General features: G+C 51.1%; 1 protein-coding gene across 3 annotated transcripts in view; it reads right to left on the reverse strand.

Moving 5' to 3' along the window:
• Positions 1 to 14,213, reverse strand: part of GBA2 (glucosylceramidase beta 2) — a 70,623-nt gene that overhangs the window by 15,989 nt on the left and 40,421 nt on the right. For all 3 annotated transcript variants that reach the window (XM_084628943.1, XM_084628941.1, XM_084628942.1), the window contains 4 exons: positions 3,139 to 3,292; positions 2,005 to 2,130; positions 925 to 1,109; positions 433 to 537 (listed from right to left, as the gene is read on the reverse strand). In XM_084628943.1, the coding sequence (XP_084485069.1) occupies positions 433 to 537; positions 925 to 1,109; positions 2,005 to 2,130; positions 3,139 to 3,292 (570 nt within the window). The remainder of the gene's footprint in view (positions 1 to 432; positions 538 to 924; positions 1,110 to 2,004; positions 2,131 to 3,138; positions 3,293 to 14,213) is intronic.

Here is a 14,213-nt window from a genome sequence, read left to right on the forward strand (position 1 = left end):
ACGTGGTTGTCTGGCTCACTGCCCCCCAAAATGGACCCGGCTGAGGGGTCCTGTTCTCTGCACCTACAAGCTCTGTGTTAGACCATGTTCCTGTCATCTAATAAACCTTCTGTTTTACTGGCTGGCTGAGAGTCACGTCTGACTGCGGAGTTGGGGGGCAGGACCCTCTGGCTTCCCCAGGACCCCGCCTGGGCGGACTCGCTGGGGGAAGCGCACGGAGGGGCAGAGGAGGCTGAATGCTCCGAGGTCAGACCCAGGAAGGTGGAAGCCGGGTGAGCTGTGTGTCCTGCAGACTGGCTGCTCCCAGAGAGGAGACTTCCCCAGAGTCCTGCCTGGCTTCCTGGGGAGCAGTTCCAGAGCACTTGGCTGGGGCCCTGTGAACCCACCGAGGGGTCCGGGCTTGGCAGGGGGCTGGGCCCGCTGGGTGCTCACCTATGTCGTACTGCAGGCTGATCTCCAGCTTGGGCCACAGCATGGCAAGGGCGAAGGAGGCGTAGAAGTGAACGTCGTAGGTGTTGTACATCCGGTACTCCTGGCCTGGAAGCCCAGCACAGACAGTGAGGGGGGCAGATCCTGCCGGGGGGCCGCAGGGGCACCAGAGGTCCCCACCCCTCCACACAACACGGGGAGCGGGGGAGGAGTGGGATGGGCCCTGTCCCCAGCACTGGAGCCGGGAGGAGCCCTGTGCCCAGCAGGGAATTTGCCCTTCCTGGGGCTGTTAGCGGCGAGGCGTCGCCCATGCCCTGGGCGAGGGGGCACAGCCCCCGATGGACTCCATGGGAGGGGCAGGCTGCTCCCTCCCCCCGTCCTGAGGGAAGTGGGTCAGCGAGGCCGCCCCAGAGGGTGACATGCCGCTTGCCCTGGGCTCAGTCGGGTGGGGGTGAGTGGGACCCTCGCCCTGCGGCTCTCAGCCCTGCACTTTACCTTCCAAGTAAGCAAACCTTCCGTACTCCCGCAGGACAGGGAAGAGCTGGGAGAGCCCGGCCCCCGCGGGGCCCTGCACGTCCTCCGCGCAGGCCTCCGGGGGCAGCTCCAGCCACAGAGTCCCGCCGTCCGCCAGGAAGTAGAGCTCGTTGAAGAGAGCTGACTTGTACCAGGGGGGCAGGTGGCTGTGGGCAAGAGGGCCAGATGGGAGAGCGAATACGTCACCTCTGTGGATCCCGCTTCACGGAGCCACAGCCTGGCCTCATGGGCCAGGAGCCCTATAACCCACCCCACCTTCCTCAGACCCCGGGAAGGGCCCCCCACCTGCCCTCCTCGGGACACAGAACTGGGGGGGCAGTGTACTCAGACACACCTGCCCGCCCCCTGCTGGGGAGGGGGCAGAAGGCCGAGGGGGACGCAGGCTCCAGCCCGCCCCAGCAGCTGCCCTGAGGGGACTACTCACAGCTGAGGAGCGACCGGCCTCTCAGGCCGGGTGGGAGCTCCGGCTCCTGGGTCCTTCCCGGTGCTCAGCGCCGGCATGGGCTGGCTCAGCCAGCAACAGCAAGCTCCTTGGGCCCGCATGTGCGCAGCTTCCCCTTTCCCCCGGAGAGCCAGGGGAGCAAGGCGTGAAGGAGACACCCTGCACGGAGCTCTGCACCACGGCTCTGGGATAAGGGACCCGGCGAGGAGAGGACCGGCCCCGGGGCCCAGCACCTGCCCTCACATGGGCACGGGGCTCACCCACCAGGTGGCAGGCTCTGACAGGAGACCCCCAGAGGCCCCACTGCATGGGGGAGCACACAACAAGACACCCGCCCCCATGTACACGCAGGAGCGGCACGCTCGCCCTCGCATGCTTCAGGAGCCGGGTGCAGCAGGACCAGCCACCTGGGGGGATGCAGTGAGTCTCCAACGAGCCACTCTGCGGCTGGCAGGAGGCCAAACCTGCCCCAAACCAACTCTGCAGACCCCGGTGACAGCAGCAGCTTGTCAATTCTGCCCAACCCTTTGTCTGTGGCCTGGCCAGGGGGCTCCCCCCACTGGAGATGGCCCCAGCTACCAGCCAGGCAACCACTCTACCTGCTCTCCAAGATGGGCCTCTGCCAGCTCTCGATCTTCTCCTCCCACCGCTCACAGTGCGTGAGCGCGTAGTGGGAGAGGGCAGGGCACGCGTCCCCTGCGCTGCCGAAATAGCGCGTGTACCGCCTGCGGGGAGAGACGTTACTGGGTGCAGGTCTGCAGGAGGCAGCCAGGTGCCGCCTGTCCCCCGCAGGGCGGGGACACCCGCCCCGGCCAGCACAGCGCTTCAGGCCAGGAACCGACAGGGCCTGTTCTCAGCACAGCCCTGGCACTGCAGGGAGGGGCAGGGGCCCTGCCGGTGCTCTCCCTTCCACCCTCCCTCAGGGTGCCACGTGTGCCGGCAGTGCCGTACAGAAACGTGAACGGCAGGACTCCCAGCTCTCCCTGAGCACTGGGCGCGGGTGGGAAAGGAGCAGCGGCTGCAGCTGGCTTCGCCTAGTGGGGCTAGGACGAGGTCTCCCAAGGCTGGGGCACCCAGACGGGTAGTGCGCCATTCCAAGCAGCCAGGAAGCCAGGAGGGACCCGTGTCACCATCCAGTCTGAGCTCCTGCAGCACACCGGCTGCAGACCCCATCCAGCAGCCCTTGCACCAGGCCCAGTGCTGGGCTGAGCCAGAGCAGGGCCCAACCTTGATATAAAGACTCCGAGCAATGGAGAATCCCCTTCTCTTGGCCCAGCCCAAACAGGGTCTGACCGAGTCTCGGCGGTTAAACAATGGGCAATGCAGGCAAAGGTGCCCTGAGAGACCCCCTGAGCCTGCTGGGCAGACTCTGCCCAGGGCACGTGCACCACTCAGGAGTCTGCCCTGGCTGGGGCGGCCCATGCAGACCCCATGCCCCAGCAGGCACGGCTGCTCCGTGATGGGACCAGCTGGGGCTAGGTAAGCCTTGTCCCTGGGGCCCAGGACCAGGCTGGGGTGCAGGGAAGTGGGATGGGCAGGGCATGTGCTGCGGGGATAAGGGGGAAGCTGGGCAGCATCCCAGGGGCACGGTGACCATGCAAGATGCACGCACTGGAGCTGGTGACGGGTCCACATTGAGTGGCGGCGGGAGAAGGCTGGGCACACAGCCCACACAGCTCCGTCTGGTGGGTGGCAGCTGTGCCTGGAAGCACACAGGGAATCTGGCCACCTACCTGAGATGCAGCTTCTCCTTTGAGCCAAAGTGAATGCGCGGCATGTCCCAGGCCAGGGCCACCTCCAGCGTCCTGTGCCCCCGGGCCGGCACTGTGCAGCTGGCGCAAACAGCTGCTGCAGTCACCTCCCCCTTCTCCGTGAGGCTGCCCTTACCTGTTGGGTAGGAAAAGCAGACGGTGAGAACGCTGGGACTCTCACCCCCCCAAAAGAGCGTCCCAGAATCTGCCGCCAGCCCCACATTGTCCTGCAGGCTCAGGCAAGGAGCAAGGCTGGTCTAGACTCAACACTTAGCCCCTCTGATAAATTGGGCAAAAGCACAAAGTGCAGAGAAACAATTTCTAAACACTTTCACTGATTGCTTCTTGGAATAGAAAGTTCTTGTACCTACAAAGAAAGGCGAACCAGAGGTGACCCTGGCAATTACAGGCCGGTAAGCCTAACCTCAGCGCCAGGCAAACTAGTTGAAACTATAGTAAAAAAACTGAATCATCAGACACACAGATGAACATGATTTGTTGGGGAAGAGTCAACACAGCTTTTGAAAAAGGAATTCATGCCTCACCAACCTATTACTAGTCTCTGAGGGTGTCAACAAGCATGTGGACAAGGAGGATCCAGGGGATATAGTCTACTTGGACTTTCAGAAAGCTTTTTACAAGGTCCCTCACCAAAGGGTCTTAAGCAGAGGAAGCGGTCATGGGATAAGAGGGAAGGTGCTCTCATGGATTGGTAACTGGTTAAAAGATAGGAAACAAAGGGGAGGAATAAATGGTCAGTTTTCAGAATGGAGAGAGGTAAATAGTGGTGTCCCTCAGGGGTATGTATTGGGACCAGGCCTATTCAACATACTCATAAATGATCTGGAAAAAGGGGTAAACAGTGAGGTGGCAAAATTTGCAGATGATACAAAATTGCTCAAAATAGTTAAGTCCCAGGCAGACTGCGAAGAGCTACAAAAGGGTCTCTCAAAACTGGGTGATTGGGCAACAAAATGGCAGATGAAATTTAATGTTGATAAATGCAAAGTAATGCACATTGGAAAACATAATCCCAACTCTACATATAAAATGATGGGGTCTAAATTAGCTGTTACTACTCAAGAAAGATCTTGGAGTCATTGTGGATAGTTCTCTGAAAACATCCACTCAATGTGCAGTGGCAGTTGAAAAAGCTAACCGAATATTGGGAATCATTAGGGGAAAAAAAGGAGAGAAAATATCATATTGCCTATATATAAATCAGTGGCACACCCACACCTTGAACCCTGCGTGCAGTTCTGGTCACCCCATCTCAGAAAAGATCTATTGGAATTGAAAAAGGTTCAGAAAAGGGCAACAAAAATGATGAGGGGTGGGGAACAGCTGCTGTATGAGGAGAGATTAATAAGACTGGGACTGTTCACCTTGGAAAAGAGACGACTAAGGGGGGATATGCTAGAGGTCTATAAAATCATGACTGGTGTGGAGAAAGAGAACAGGGAAGTGTTATATAACAGGGTAAACAACATAAGAACCAGGGATCACCCAATGAAATGAACAGGCAGCAGGTTTAAAACAAACAGAAGGAAGTATTTCTTCCCACAATGTACAGTCTGTGGAACTCTTTGCCAGAGGATGTTGTGAAGGCCAAGACTATAACAGGGTTCAAAAAAGAACTAGATAAGTTCATGGAGGATAGGTCCATCATGGCTATGAGCCAGGATGGGCAGGGATGGTGTCCCTAGCCTCTGTTTGCCAGACGCTGGGAATGGGCGACAGGGAATGGGTCACTTGGTGATTCCCTGTTCTGTTCGCTCCCTCTGGGGCACCTGGCACTGGCCACTGTCGGTAGACAGGAGACTGGGCTAGATGGACCTTTGGTCTGACCCTTTATGGACGTTCTTATGTTATGTTCTTTGTACCAGCCACTGTAGGCAGACCGGATACGGGGCTGGATGGATCACTGGTCTGACCCAGTGTGGCCATCTTACGCCGTTCTTGACTTTGTCTTAAGTAGCACACAGGAGCCAATTCAAGAAGTGAGAGGAGCTGAGCCACTAAGCAACAGTGACCACAATCTAATTAGGCTCGGTGTGCTGGGGAGAGGGAAGCACCACAGTGACAGTCACACAGCGTTAGCGAAATGCTCCTTTCTAGAAGGGCCCTACCATTAAAAGCAGAGGAAGTACAGTACTTGTGACACCTTAGAGACAAACAAATTTATCTGGGCATCAGCTTTCGTGGACTAAAACCCACCTCATCAGATGCATGGAGCGGAAAATACAGTAGGAAGATATATATATATATATACACACAGACACACACACACACAGAGAACATGAAAAGATGGGGGTTGCCTTACCAACTCTAAGGAGACAAATCAATTAAAGTGAGCTATTATCAGCAGGAGGAAAAATCACTTTTATAGTGGTAATCAGGATGGCCCATTTCATACAGTTGACAAGAAGATGAGAGTAACAGTAGGTGGGGAAATAGTTTTTAGTTTGTGTAATGACCCATTCACTCATAGAATCATAGAATATCAGGGTTGGAAGGGACCTCAGGAGGTCATCTAGTCCAACCCCCTGCTTAAAGCAGGACCAATCCCCAACTAAATCATCCCAGCCAGGGCTTTGTCAAGCCTGACATTAAAAATATCTAAGGAAGGAAATTCCACCATCTCCCTAGGTAACGCATTCCAGTGCTTCACCACCCTCCTAGTGAAAAAGTTTTTCCTAATATCCAATATCCTAGATATCCTAATATCCTAGATATCCAATATCAAAACCTCCCCCACTGCAACTTGAGACCATTACTCCTTGTTCTGTCATCTGCCACCACTGAGAACAGTCTAGATCCATTCTCTTTGGAACCCCCTTTCAGGTAGTTGAAAGCAGCTATCAAATCCCCCCTCATTCTTCCCTTCTGCAGACTAAACAATCCCAGTTCCCTCAGTCTCTCCTCATAAGTCATGTGTTCCAGTCCCCTAATCATTTTTGTTGCCCTCCGCTGGATGCTTTCCAATTTTTCCACATCCTACTTGTAGTGTGGGGCCCAAAACTGGACACAGTACTCCAGATAAGGCCTCACCAATGTCGAATAGAGGGGAATGATCACGTCCCTCAATCTCCTGGCAATGCCCCTACTTATATATCCCAAAATGCCATTGGCCTTCTTGGCAACAAGGGCACACTGTTGACTCCTATCCAGCTTCTCGTCCACTTAACCCCTAGGTCCTTTTCTGCCGAACTGCTGCCGAGCCATTTGGTCCCTGGTCTGTAGCAGTGCATGGGATTCTTCCATCCTAAGTGCAGGACTCTGCACTTGCCCTTGTTCAACCTTGTTGAACCTTGTTGAGCCAGTCAGCCTCACCTCAGTCCCTGGAAAAATCATGGAGCAGGTCCTCAAAGAATCAATCCTGAAGCACTTGCATGAGAGGAAAGTGATCAGGAACAGCCAGCATGGATTCACCAAGGGAAGGTCATGCCTGACTAATCTAATCACCTTTTATGATGAGATTACTGGTTCTGTGGATGAAGGGAAAGCAGTGGATGTATTGTTTCTTGACTTTAGCAAAGCTTTTGACACGGTCTCCCATAGTATTCTTGTCACCAAGTTAAGGAAGTATGGGCTGGATGAATGCACTATAAGGTGGGTAGAAAGCTGGCTAGATTGTCGGGCTCAACGGGTAGTGATCAATGGCTCCATGTCTAGTTGGCAGCCGGTATCAAGTGGAGTGCCCCAAGGGTCGGTCCTGGGGCCGGTTTTATTCAATATCTTCATAAATGATCTGGAGGATGGTGTGGATTGCACTCTCAGCAAATTTGCGGATGATACTAAACTGGGAGGAGTGGTAGATACGCTGGAGGGGAGGGATAGGATACAGAAGGACCTAGACCAATTGGAAGATTGGGCCAAAAGGAATCTGATGAGGTTCAATAAGGATAAGTGCAGGGTCCTGCACTTAGGACGGAAGAACCCAATGCACAGCTACAGACTAGGGACCGAATGGCTCGGCAGCAGTTCTGCGGAAAAGGACCTAGGGGTGACAGTGGACGAGAAGCTGGATATGAGTCAGCAGTGTGCCCTTGTTGCCAAGAAGGCCAATGGCATTTTGGGATGTATAAGTAGGGGCATAGCGAGCAGATCGAGGGACGTGATCGTTCCCCTCTATTCGACATTGGTGAGGCCTCATCTGGAGTACTGTGTCCAGTTTTGGGCCCCACACTTCAAGAAGGATGTGGATAAATTGGAGAGAGTCCAGCGAAGGGCAACAAAAATGATTAGGGGACTGGAACACATGAGTTATGAGGAGAGGCTGAGGGAGCTGGGATTGTTTAGCCTGCAGAAGAGAAGAATGAGGGGGGATTTGATAGCTGCTTTCAACTACCTGAAAGGGGGTTCCAAAGAGGATGGCTCTAGACTGTTCTCAATGGTAGCAGATGACAGAACGAGGAGTAATGGTCTCAAGTTGCAGTGGGGGAGGTTTAGATTGGATATTAGGAAAAACTTTTTCACTAAGAGGGTGGTGAAACACTGGAATGCGTTACCTAGGGAGGTGGTAGAATCTCCTTCCTTAGAGGTTTTTAAGGTCAGGCTTGACAAAGCCCTGGCTGGGATGATTTAACTGGGAATTGGTCCTGCTTTGAGCAGGGGGTTGGACTAGATGACCTTCTGGGGTCCCTTCCAACCCTGATATTCTATGATTCTATGATTCATCAGATTTCTTTTGGCCCAATCCTCTAATTTGTCTAGGGCCCTCTGTATCCTATCCCTACCCTCCAGCGTATCTACCTCTCCTCCCAGTTTAGTGTCATCTGCAAACTTGCTGAGGGTGCAATCCACACCATCCTCCACATCATTTATGAAAGGTTTCAGAGTAGCAGCCGTGTTAGTCTGTATTCGCAAAAAGAAAAGGAGTACTTGTGGCACCTTAGAGACTAACCAATTTATTTGAGCATGAGCTTTCGTGAGCTACAGCTCACTTCATCGGATGCATACCGCGGAAACTGCAGCAGACTTTATATACACACAGAGATCATAAAACAATACCTCCTCCCACCCCACTGTCCTGCTGGTAATAGCTTATCATTTATGAAGATATTGAACAAAACCGGCCCCAGCACCGACCCTTGGGGCACTCCACTTGATACCGGCTGCCAACTAGACATGGAGCCATTGATCACTACCCGTCGACCCCGACAATCTAGCCAACTTTCTATCCACCTTATAGTTCATTCATCCAGCCCATACTTCTTTAACTTGCTGGCAAGAATACTGTGGGAGACTGTGTCAAAAGCTTTGCTAAAGTCAAGGAACAACACGTCCACCGCTTTCCCCTCATCCATAGAGCCAGTTATCTCGTCATAGAAGGCAATTAGATTAGTCAGGCATGACTTGCCCTTGGTGAATCCATGCTGACTGTTCCTGATCACTTTCCTCTCCTCGAAGTGCTTCAGAATTGATTTCTTGAGGACCTGCTCCATGATTTTTCCAGGGACTGAGGTGAGGCTGACTGGCCTGTAGTTCCCAGGATCCTCCTTCTTCCCTTTTTTAAAGATTGGCACTACATTAGCCTTTTTCCAGTCGTCCGGGACTTCCCCCGATCGCCATGAGTTTTCAAAGATAATGGCCAATGGCTCTGCAATCACATCCGCCAACTCCTTTAGCACTCTCGGATGCAGTGCATCCAGCCCCATGGACTTGTGCTCGTCCAGCTTTTCTAAATAGTCCCAAACCACTTCTTTCTCCACAGAGGGCTGGTCACCTCCTCCCCATGCTGTGCTGCCCAGTGCAGTAGTCTGGGAGCTGACCTTGTTCGTGAAGACACAGGCAAAAAAAGCATTGAGTACATTAGCTTTTTCCACATCCTCTGTCACTAGGTTGCCTCCCTCATTCAGTAAGGGGCCCACACTTTCCTTGACTTTCTTCTTGTTGCTAACATACCTGAAGAAACCCTTCTTGTTACTCTTAACATCTCTTGCTAGCTGCAACTCCAGGTGTGATTTGGCCTTTCTGATTTCACTCCTGCATGCCCGAGCAATATTTTTATACTCATCCCTGGTCATTTGTCCAATCTTCCACTTCTTGTAAGCTTCTTTTTTGTGTTCAAGATCAGCAAGGATTTCACTGTTAAGCCAAGCTGGTCGCCTGCCATATTTACTATTCTTTCTACACATCGGGATGATTTGCCCCTGTAACCTCAGTAAGGATTTTTTAAAATACAGCCAGCTCTCCTGGACTCCTTCCCCCTCATGTTATTCTCCTAGGGGATCCTGCCCATCAGTTCCCTGAGGGAGTCAAAGTCTGCTTTTCTGAAGTCCAGGGTCCAGGGTATTCTGCTGCTCTCCTTTCTTCCCTGTGTCAGGATCCTGAACTCGACCATCTCATGGTCACTGCCTCCCAGGTTCCCATCCACTTTTGCTTCCCCTAATTCTTCCTGGTTTGTGAGCAGCAGGTCAAGAAGAGCTCTGCCCCTAGTTGGTTCCTCCAGCACTTGCCACCAGGAAATTGTCCCCTACACTTTCCAAAAACTTCCTGGATTGTCTGTGCACCACTGTATTGCTCTCCCAGCAGATATCAGGGTGATTGAAGTTGCCATGAGAACCCGGGTGTGCGATCTAGTAGCTTCTGCGAGTTGCCGGAAGAAAGCCTCGTCCACCTCATCCCCCTGGTCCGGTGGTCTATAGCAGACTCCCACCACGACATCACCCGTGTTACTCACACTTCTAAACTTAATCCAGAGACTCTCAGTTTTTCCATAGGTTCATACCAGAGCTCTGAGCAGTCCTACTGCTTTCTTACATACAGTGCAACTCCCCCACCTTTTCTGCTCTGCCTGTCCTTCCTGAACAACTTATATCCATCCATGACAGTACTCTAGTCATGGGAGTTAACCCACCAAGTCTCTGTTATTCCAATCACATCATAATTCCTTGACTGTGCCAGGACTTCCAGTTCTCCCTGCTTGTTTCCCAGGCTTTTTGCATTTGTGTATAGGCACTTGAGATAACTCGCTGATCATCCCTCTTTCTCAGTATGAGGCAGGAGCCCTCCCCTCTCGTGCACTCCTGATCGTGCTTCCTCCCGGTATCCCACTTCCCCACTTACCTCAGGGCTTTGGTCTCCTTCCCCCGGTGAACGTAGTTTAAAGCCCTCCACACTAGGTTAGCCAGCCTGCTTGCGAAGATGCTCTTCCCTCTCTTCGTCTTTATTCAGGCCTAATTTGATGGTGCCCAGTTTGCAAATTAATTCCAGTTCTGCAGTTTCTCATTGGAGTCTGTTTTTGAAGTTTTTTGGTTGAAGAATTGCAATTTTTAGGTCTGCAATTGAGTGTCCAGGGAGGTTGAAGTGTTCCCCAACTGGTTTTTGAATGTTATAATTCTTAACGTCTGATTTGTGTCTATTTATTCTTTTGCATGGAGACTGTACGGTTTGGCCAATGTACATGGCAGAGGGGCATTGCTGGCACATGATGGCATCTATCACATCGGTGGATGTGCAGGTGAACGAGCCTCTGATAGTGTGGCTGATGTGATTAGGTCCTATGATGATGTCCCTTGAATAGATATGTGGACAGAGTTGGCAACGGGCTTTGTTGCAAGGATAGGTTCCTGGGTTAGTGGTTCTGTTGTATGGTGTGTGGTTGCTGGTGAGTATTTGCTTCAGGTTGGGGGGCTGTCTGTAAGCAAGGACTGGCCTGTCTCCCAAGGTCTGTGAGAGTGATGGGTCATCCTTCAGGATAGGTTGCTGATCCTTAATGATGCACTGGAGAGGTTTTAGTTGGGGGCTGAAGGTGATGGCTAGTGGCGTTCTGTTATTTTCTTTGTTGGGCCTGTCCTGTAGTAGGTGACTTCTGGGTACTCTTCTGGCTCTGTCCATTTGTTTCTTCACTTCGGCAGGTGGGTATTGTAGTTGATAGAGATCCTGCAGGTGTTTGTCTCTGTCTGAGGGATTGGAGCAAATGTGGTTGTATCTTAGAGCTTGGCTGTAGACAATGGATCATGTGATGTGGTCTGGACAGAAGCTGGAGGCATGTAGATAAGTATGGCTGTCAGTAGGTTTCTGGTATAGGGTGGTGTTTATGTGACCATCGCTTATTAGCACTGTAGTGTCCAGGAAGTGGATCTCTTGTGTGGACTGGTCCAGGCTGAGGTTGATGGTGGGATGGAAATTGTTGAAATCCTGGTGCAATTCCTCAAGGGCTTCTTTTTCGTGGGTCCAGATGATGAAGATGTCATCAATATAGCGCAAGTAGAGTAGGGGCGTTAGGGGACGAGAGCTGAGGAAGCGCTGTTCTAAGTCAGCCATAAAAATGTTGGCATACTGTGGGGCCATGCGGGTACCCATAGCAGTGCCGCTGACTTGAAGATATAAATCGTCCCGAAATGTGAAATAGTAGCTTTCATCTATCTATATATCTTCCTACTGTATTTTCCACTTCATTCATCTGATGAAGTGGGTTTTAGCCCACGAAAGCTTATGCCCAAATAAATTTGTTAATCTCTAAGGTTCTGCAAGCACTCCTCGTTCTTTATTCTTATCATAGTCTCACGGGAGGAGTCCCTGAGGAGAGAAAGGTGGGGAGGGATGATGCTGGATAGAGGGAGGGCTCTGAATTGAATAGTAAAACCTTTTTCTGTAATTTCTTAAGCCCACTATTGTCCGACCCATGCATGGAGGACGTGAGAAAGCTCACATTCAAAAAGGGGAAGTACAGTTGTATCATTGACTGGTTGGCAGATCTCAATCATCACTTCTCAGATTTCTTAGAGAAGAGGAAATTGCAGAATGACTCGATGCCATGAATAGTTTAAAGCCTTTCTCTGTTGCTGCTGAGAAGTTGTAGGGTTTGTTGTTGTTGGTATCCTTGTCATCTTTGGGTGTAGTAAGACAACAAAGATAAAGGGGGTAAAACTGTTTGTGATGTATCTAAAAGTTGGTTCCTGAAAGACTAAAACAGACCTAATGATTTTGCTGTTGATCTTGTATCCTTTATCTTTCCTAAAACGTCATTAGTTTTGTCACTAAAAAGTCCATCTCCTTCACCTGGGGGATTTCCTATCTTAGGTATTGTCTCTGTCTGCGAAGAGCAACTGAAGATGCAACTGATCTTGCCACTGAATCACAAACATCGAGTGAAGCTCTTAGCCCATGCTCTGCTACACGCTGCCCTCCTGTACTAACACATTCACCTGTCTCTGTCAATCCTCCGGCAAAGACCTGGCCAAGACTTTTTCCCCCAAAAAGGAAATGGTAACGAGACATGACTGCTTGGTAGTTTGCCAGTTTCATACGAAGTGAGGCTGAATAACTTCCTTCCTAACGCATCCATTCTTCTACCATCCTCGTCAGAAGTCACCGAGTGCGAAGGGCTCTCTCTTGTTCTGCATGTTGCTGCTGCCATTACTATCCGCTTTGGAGGAGGGTGAGCAGGAACTCCTTACAAACCCTCACAGGGAAACCAACATCATTGACCAGCTTTCTTTGCGAGTGACTGACATGAGGCTGGGTCAGTCCACACAGCATTTGCTGGTTGCCACTAACCATCCACAATAGAAAGACTTTTACCATTGAACTTGAACTTAGACTGATGGGACGCTTCGCCAAGAGAAACAGAGGGAAGCTGTAAGTCCGCACTATTCGATCTACAAGGGCTTGAAATTGCAATGGCTCTTCAGACGGAGGAGCAGCTGCAGTGTAGATGTACACAGTGCCAAAGGGAGCGTGCAGCATAGACATACCCCATTTGATGGATCTAACTATTGGTTCCTGAAAGACTAAAACAGACCTAATGATTCAATATCTTCATTAATGATCTGGAGGATGGCATGGATTGCATCCTCAGCAAGTTTGCAGATGACACTAAACTGGGAGGAGAGGTAGACACACTGGAGGGTAGGGACAGGATACAGAGGGACCCAGACAAATTAGAGGATTGGGCCAAAAGAAATCTGATGAGGTTCAACAAGGACAAGTGCAGAGTCCTGCACTTAGGATGGAAGAATTCCATGCACCGCTACAGGCTGGGGATCGAGAGGCTCGGCAGCAGTTCTGCAGAAAAGGACCTAGGGGTTACGGTGGACAAGAAGCTGGATAGGAGTCAACAGTGTGCCCTTGTTGCCAAGAAGGCAAACAGTATATTGGGCTGTATTAGTAGGAGCATTGCCAGCAGATCGAGGGATGTGATCATTCCCCTCTATTCAGCATTGGTGAGGCCACACCTGGAGTATTGCGTCCAGTTTTGGACATTCCCCCCACCCACACGAAGGATGCAGAAAAATTGGAAAGAGTCCAGCGGAGGGCAGCAAAAATGATTAGGGGACTGGAGCACATGAGTTATGAGGAGAGGCTGAGGGAACTGGGATTGTTTAGTCTGTGGAAGAGAAGAATGAGGGGGCATTTGATAGCCGCTTTCAACTACCCGAAGTGGGGTGCCAAAGAGGATAGCTCTAGACTGTTCTCAGTGGTAGCTGATGACAGAACAAGGAGTAATGGCCTCAAGTTGCAGTGGGGGAGGTTTAGGTTGGATATTAGGAAAAACTATTTCACTAGGAGGATGGTGAAACACTGGAAGGCGTTACCTAGGGAGGTGGTGGAATCCCCTTCCTTAGAGGTTTTTAAGGTCAGGCTGACAAAGCCCTGGCTGGGATGATTTAGTTGGGGTTGGTCCTGCTTTGAGCAGGGGGTTGGACTAGATGACCTCCTGAGGTCTCTTCCAACCCTGATATTCTGAGTCTATATGTGAATAGTGTCCCTTGTTCTGCTGCAAGCCCTAAATAATATGAAATGCTTATCTACAATCAAAACCACATGAAGGACTGTAGCAAAGAGCCATGGCCGCCCCCTGATATTGACAGTGAGGGACAGCCAGGCACGCCTACACAGACATGTAGATTTGGAAGATAAGGGACTTTGTTGGTTTTCATTGTAAATAATTGTGGCACTCTAGAAGAAATAGGAATTGTATGACAAAGACGAAGGAATATTGAAAGATAAAATTGGGGAATAACTTTGAAAGGACATTCCAATTAACAATGTGGGCTAATATGGAAATACAGTCCTTGAACTGAACCTAACATACAAAGCCTTGATAA

The sequence above is a fragment of the Lepidochelys olivacea genome, assembly GCF_965140295.1.
Source record: "Lepidochelys olivacea isolate rLepOli2 genome assembly, chromosome: 5".
NCBI classification, from domain to species: Eukaryota; Metazoa; Chordata; order Testudines; family Cheloniidae; genus Lepidochelys; species Lepidochelys olivacea.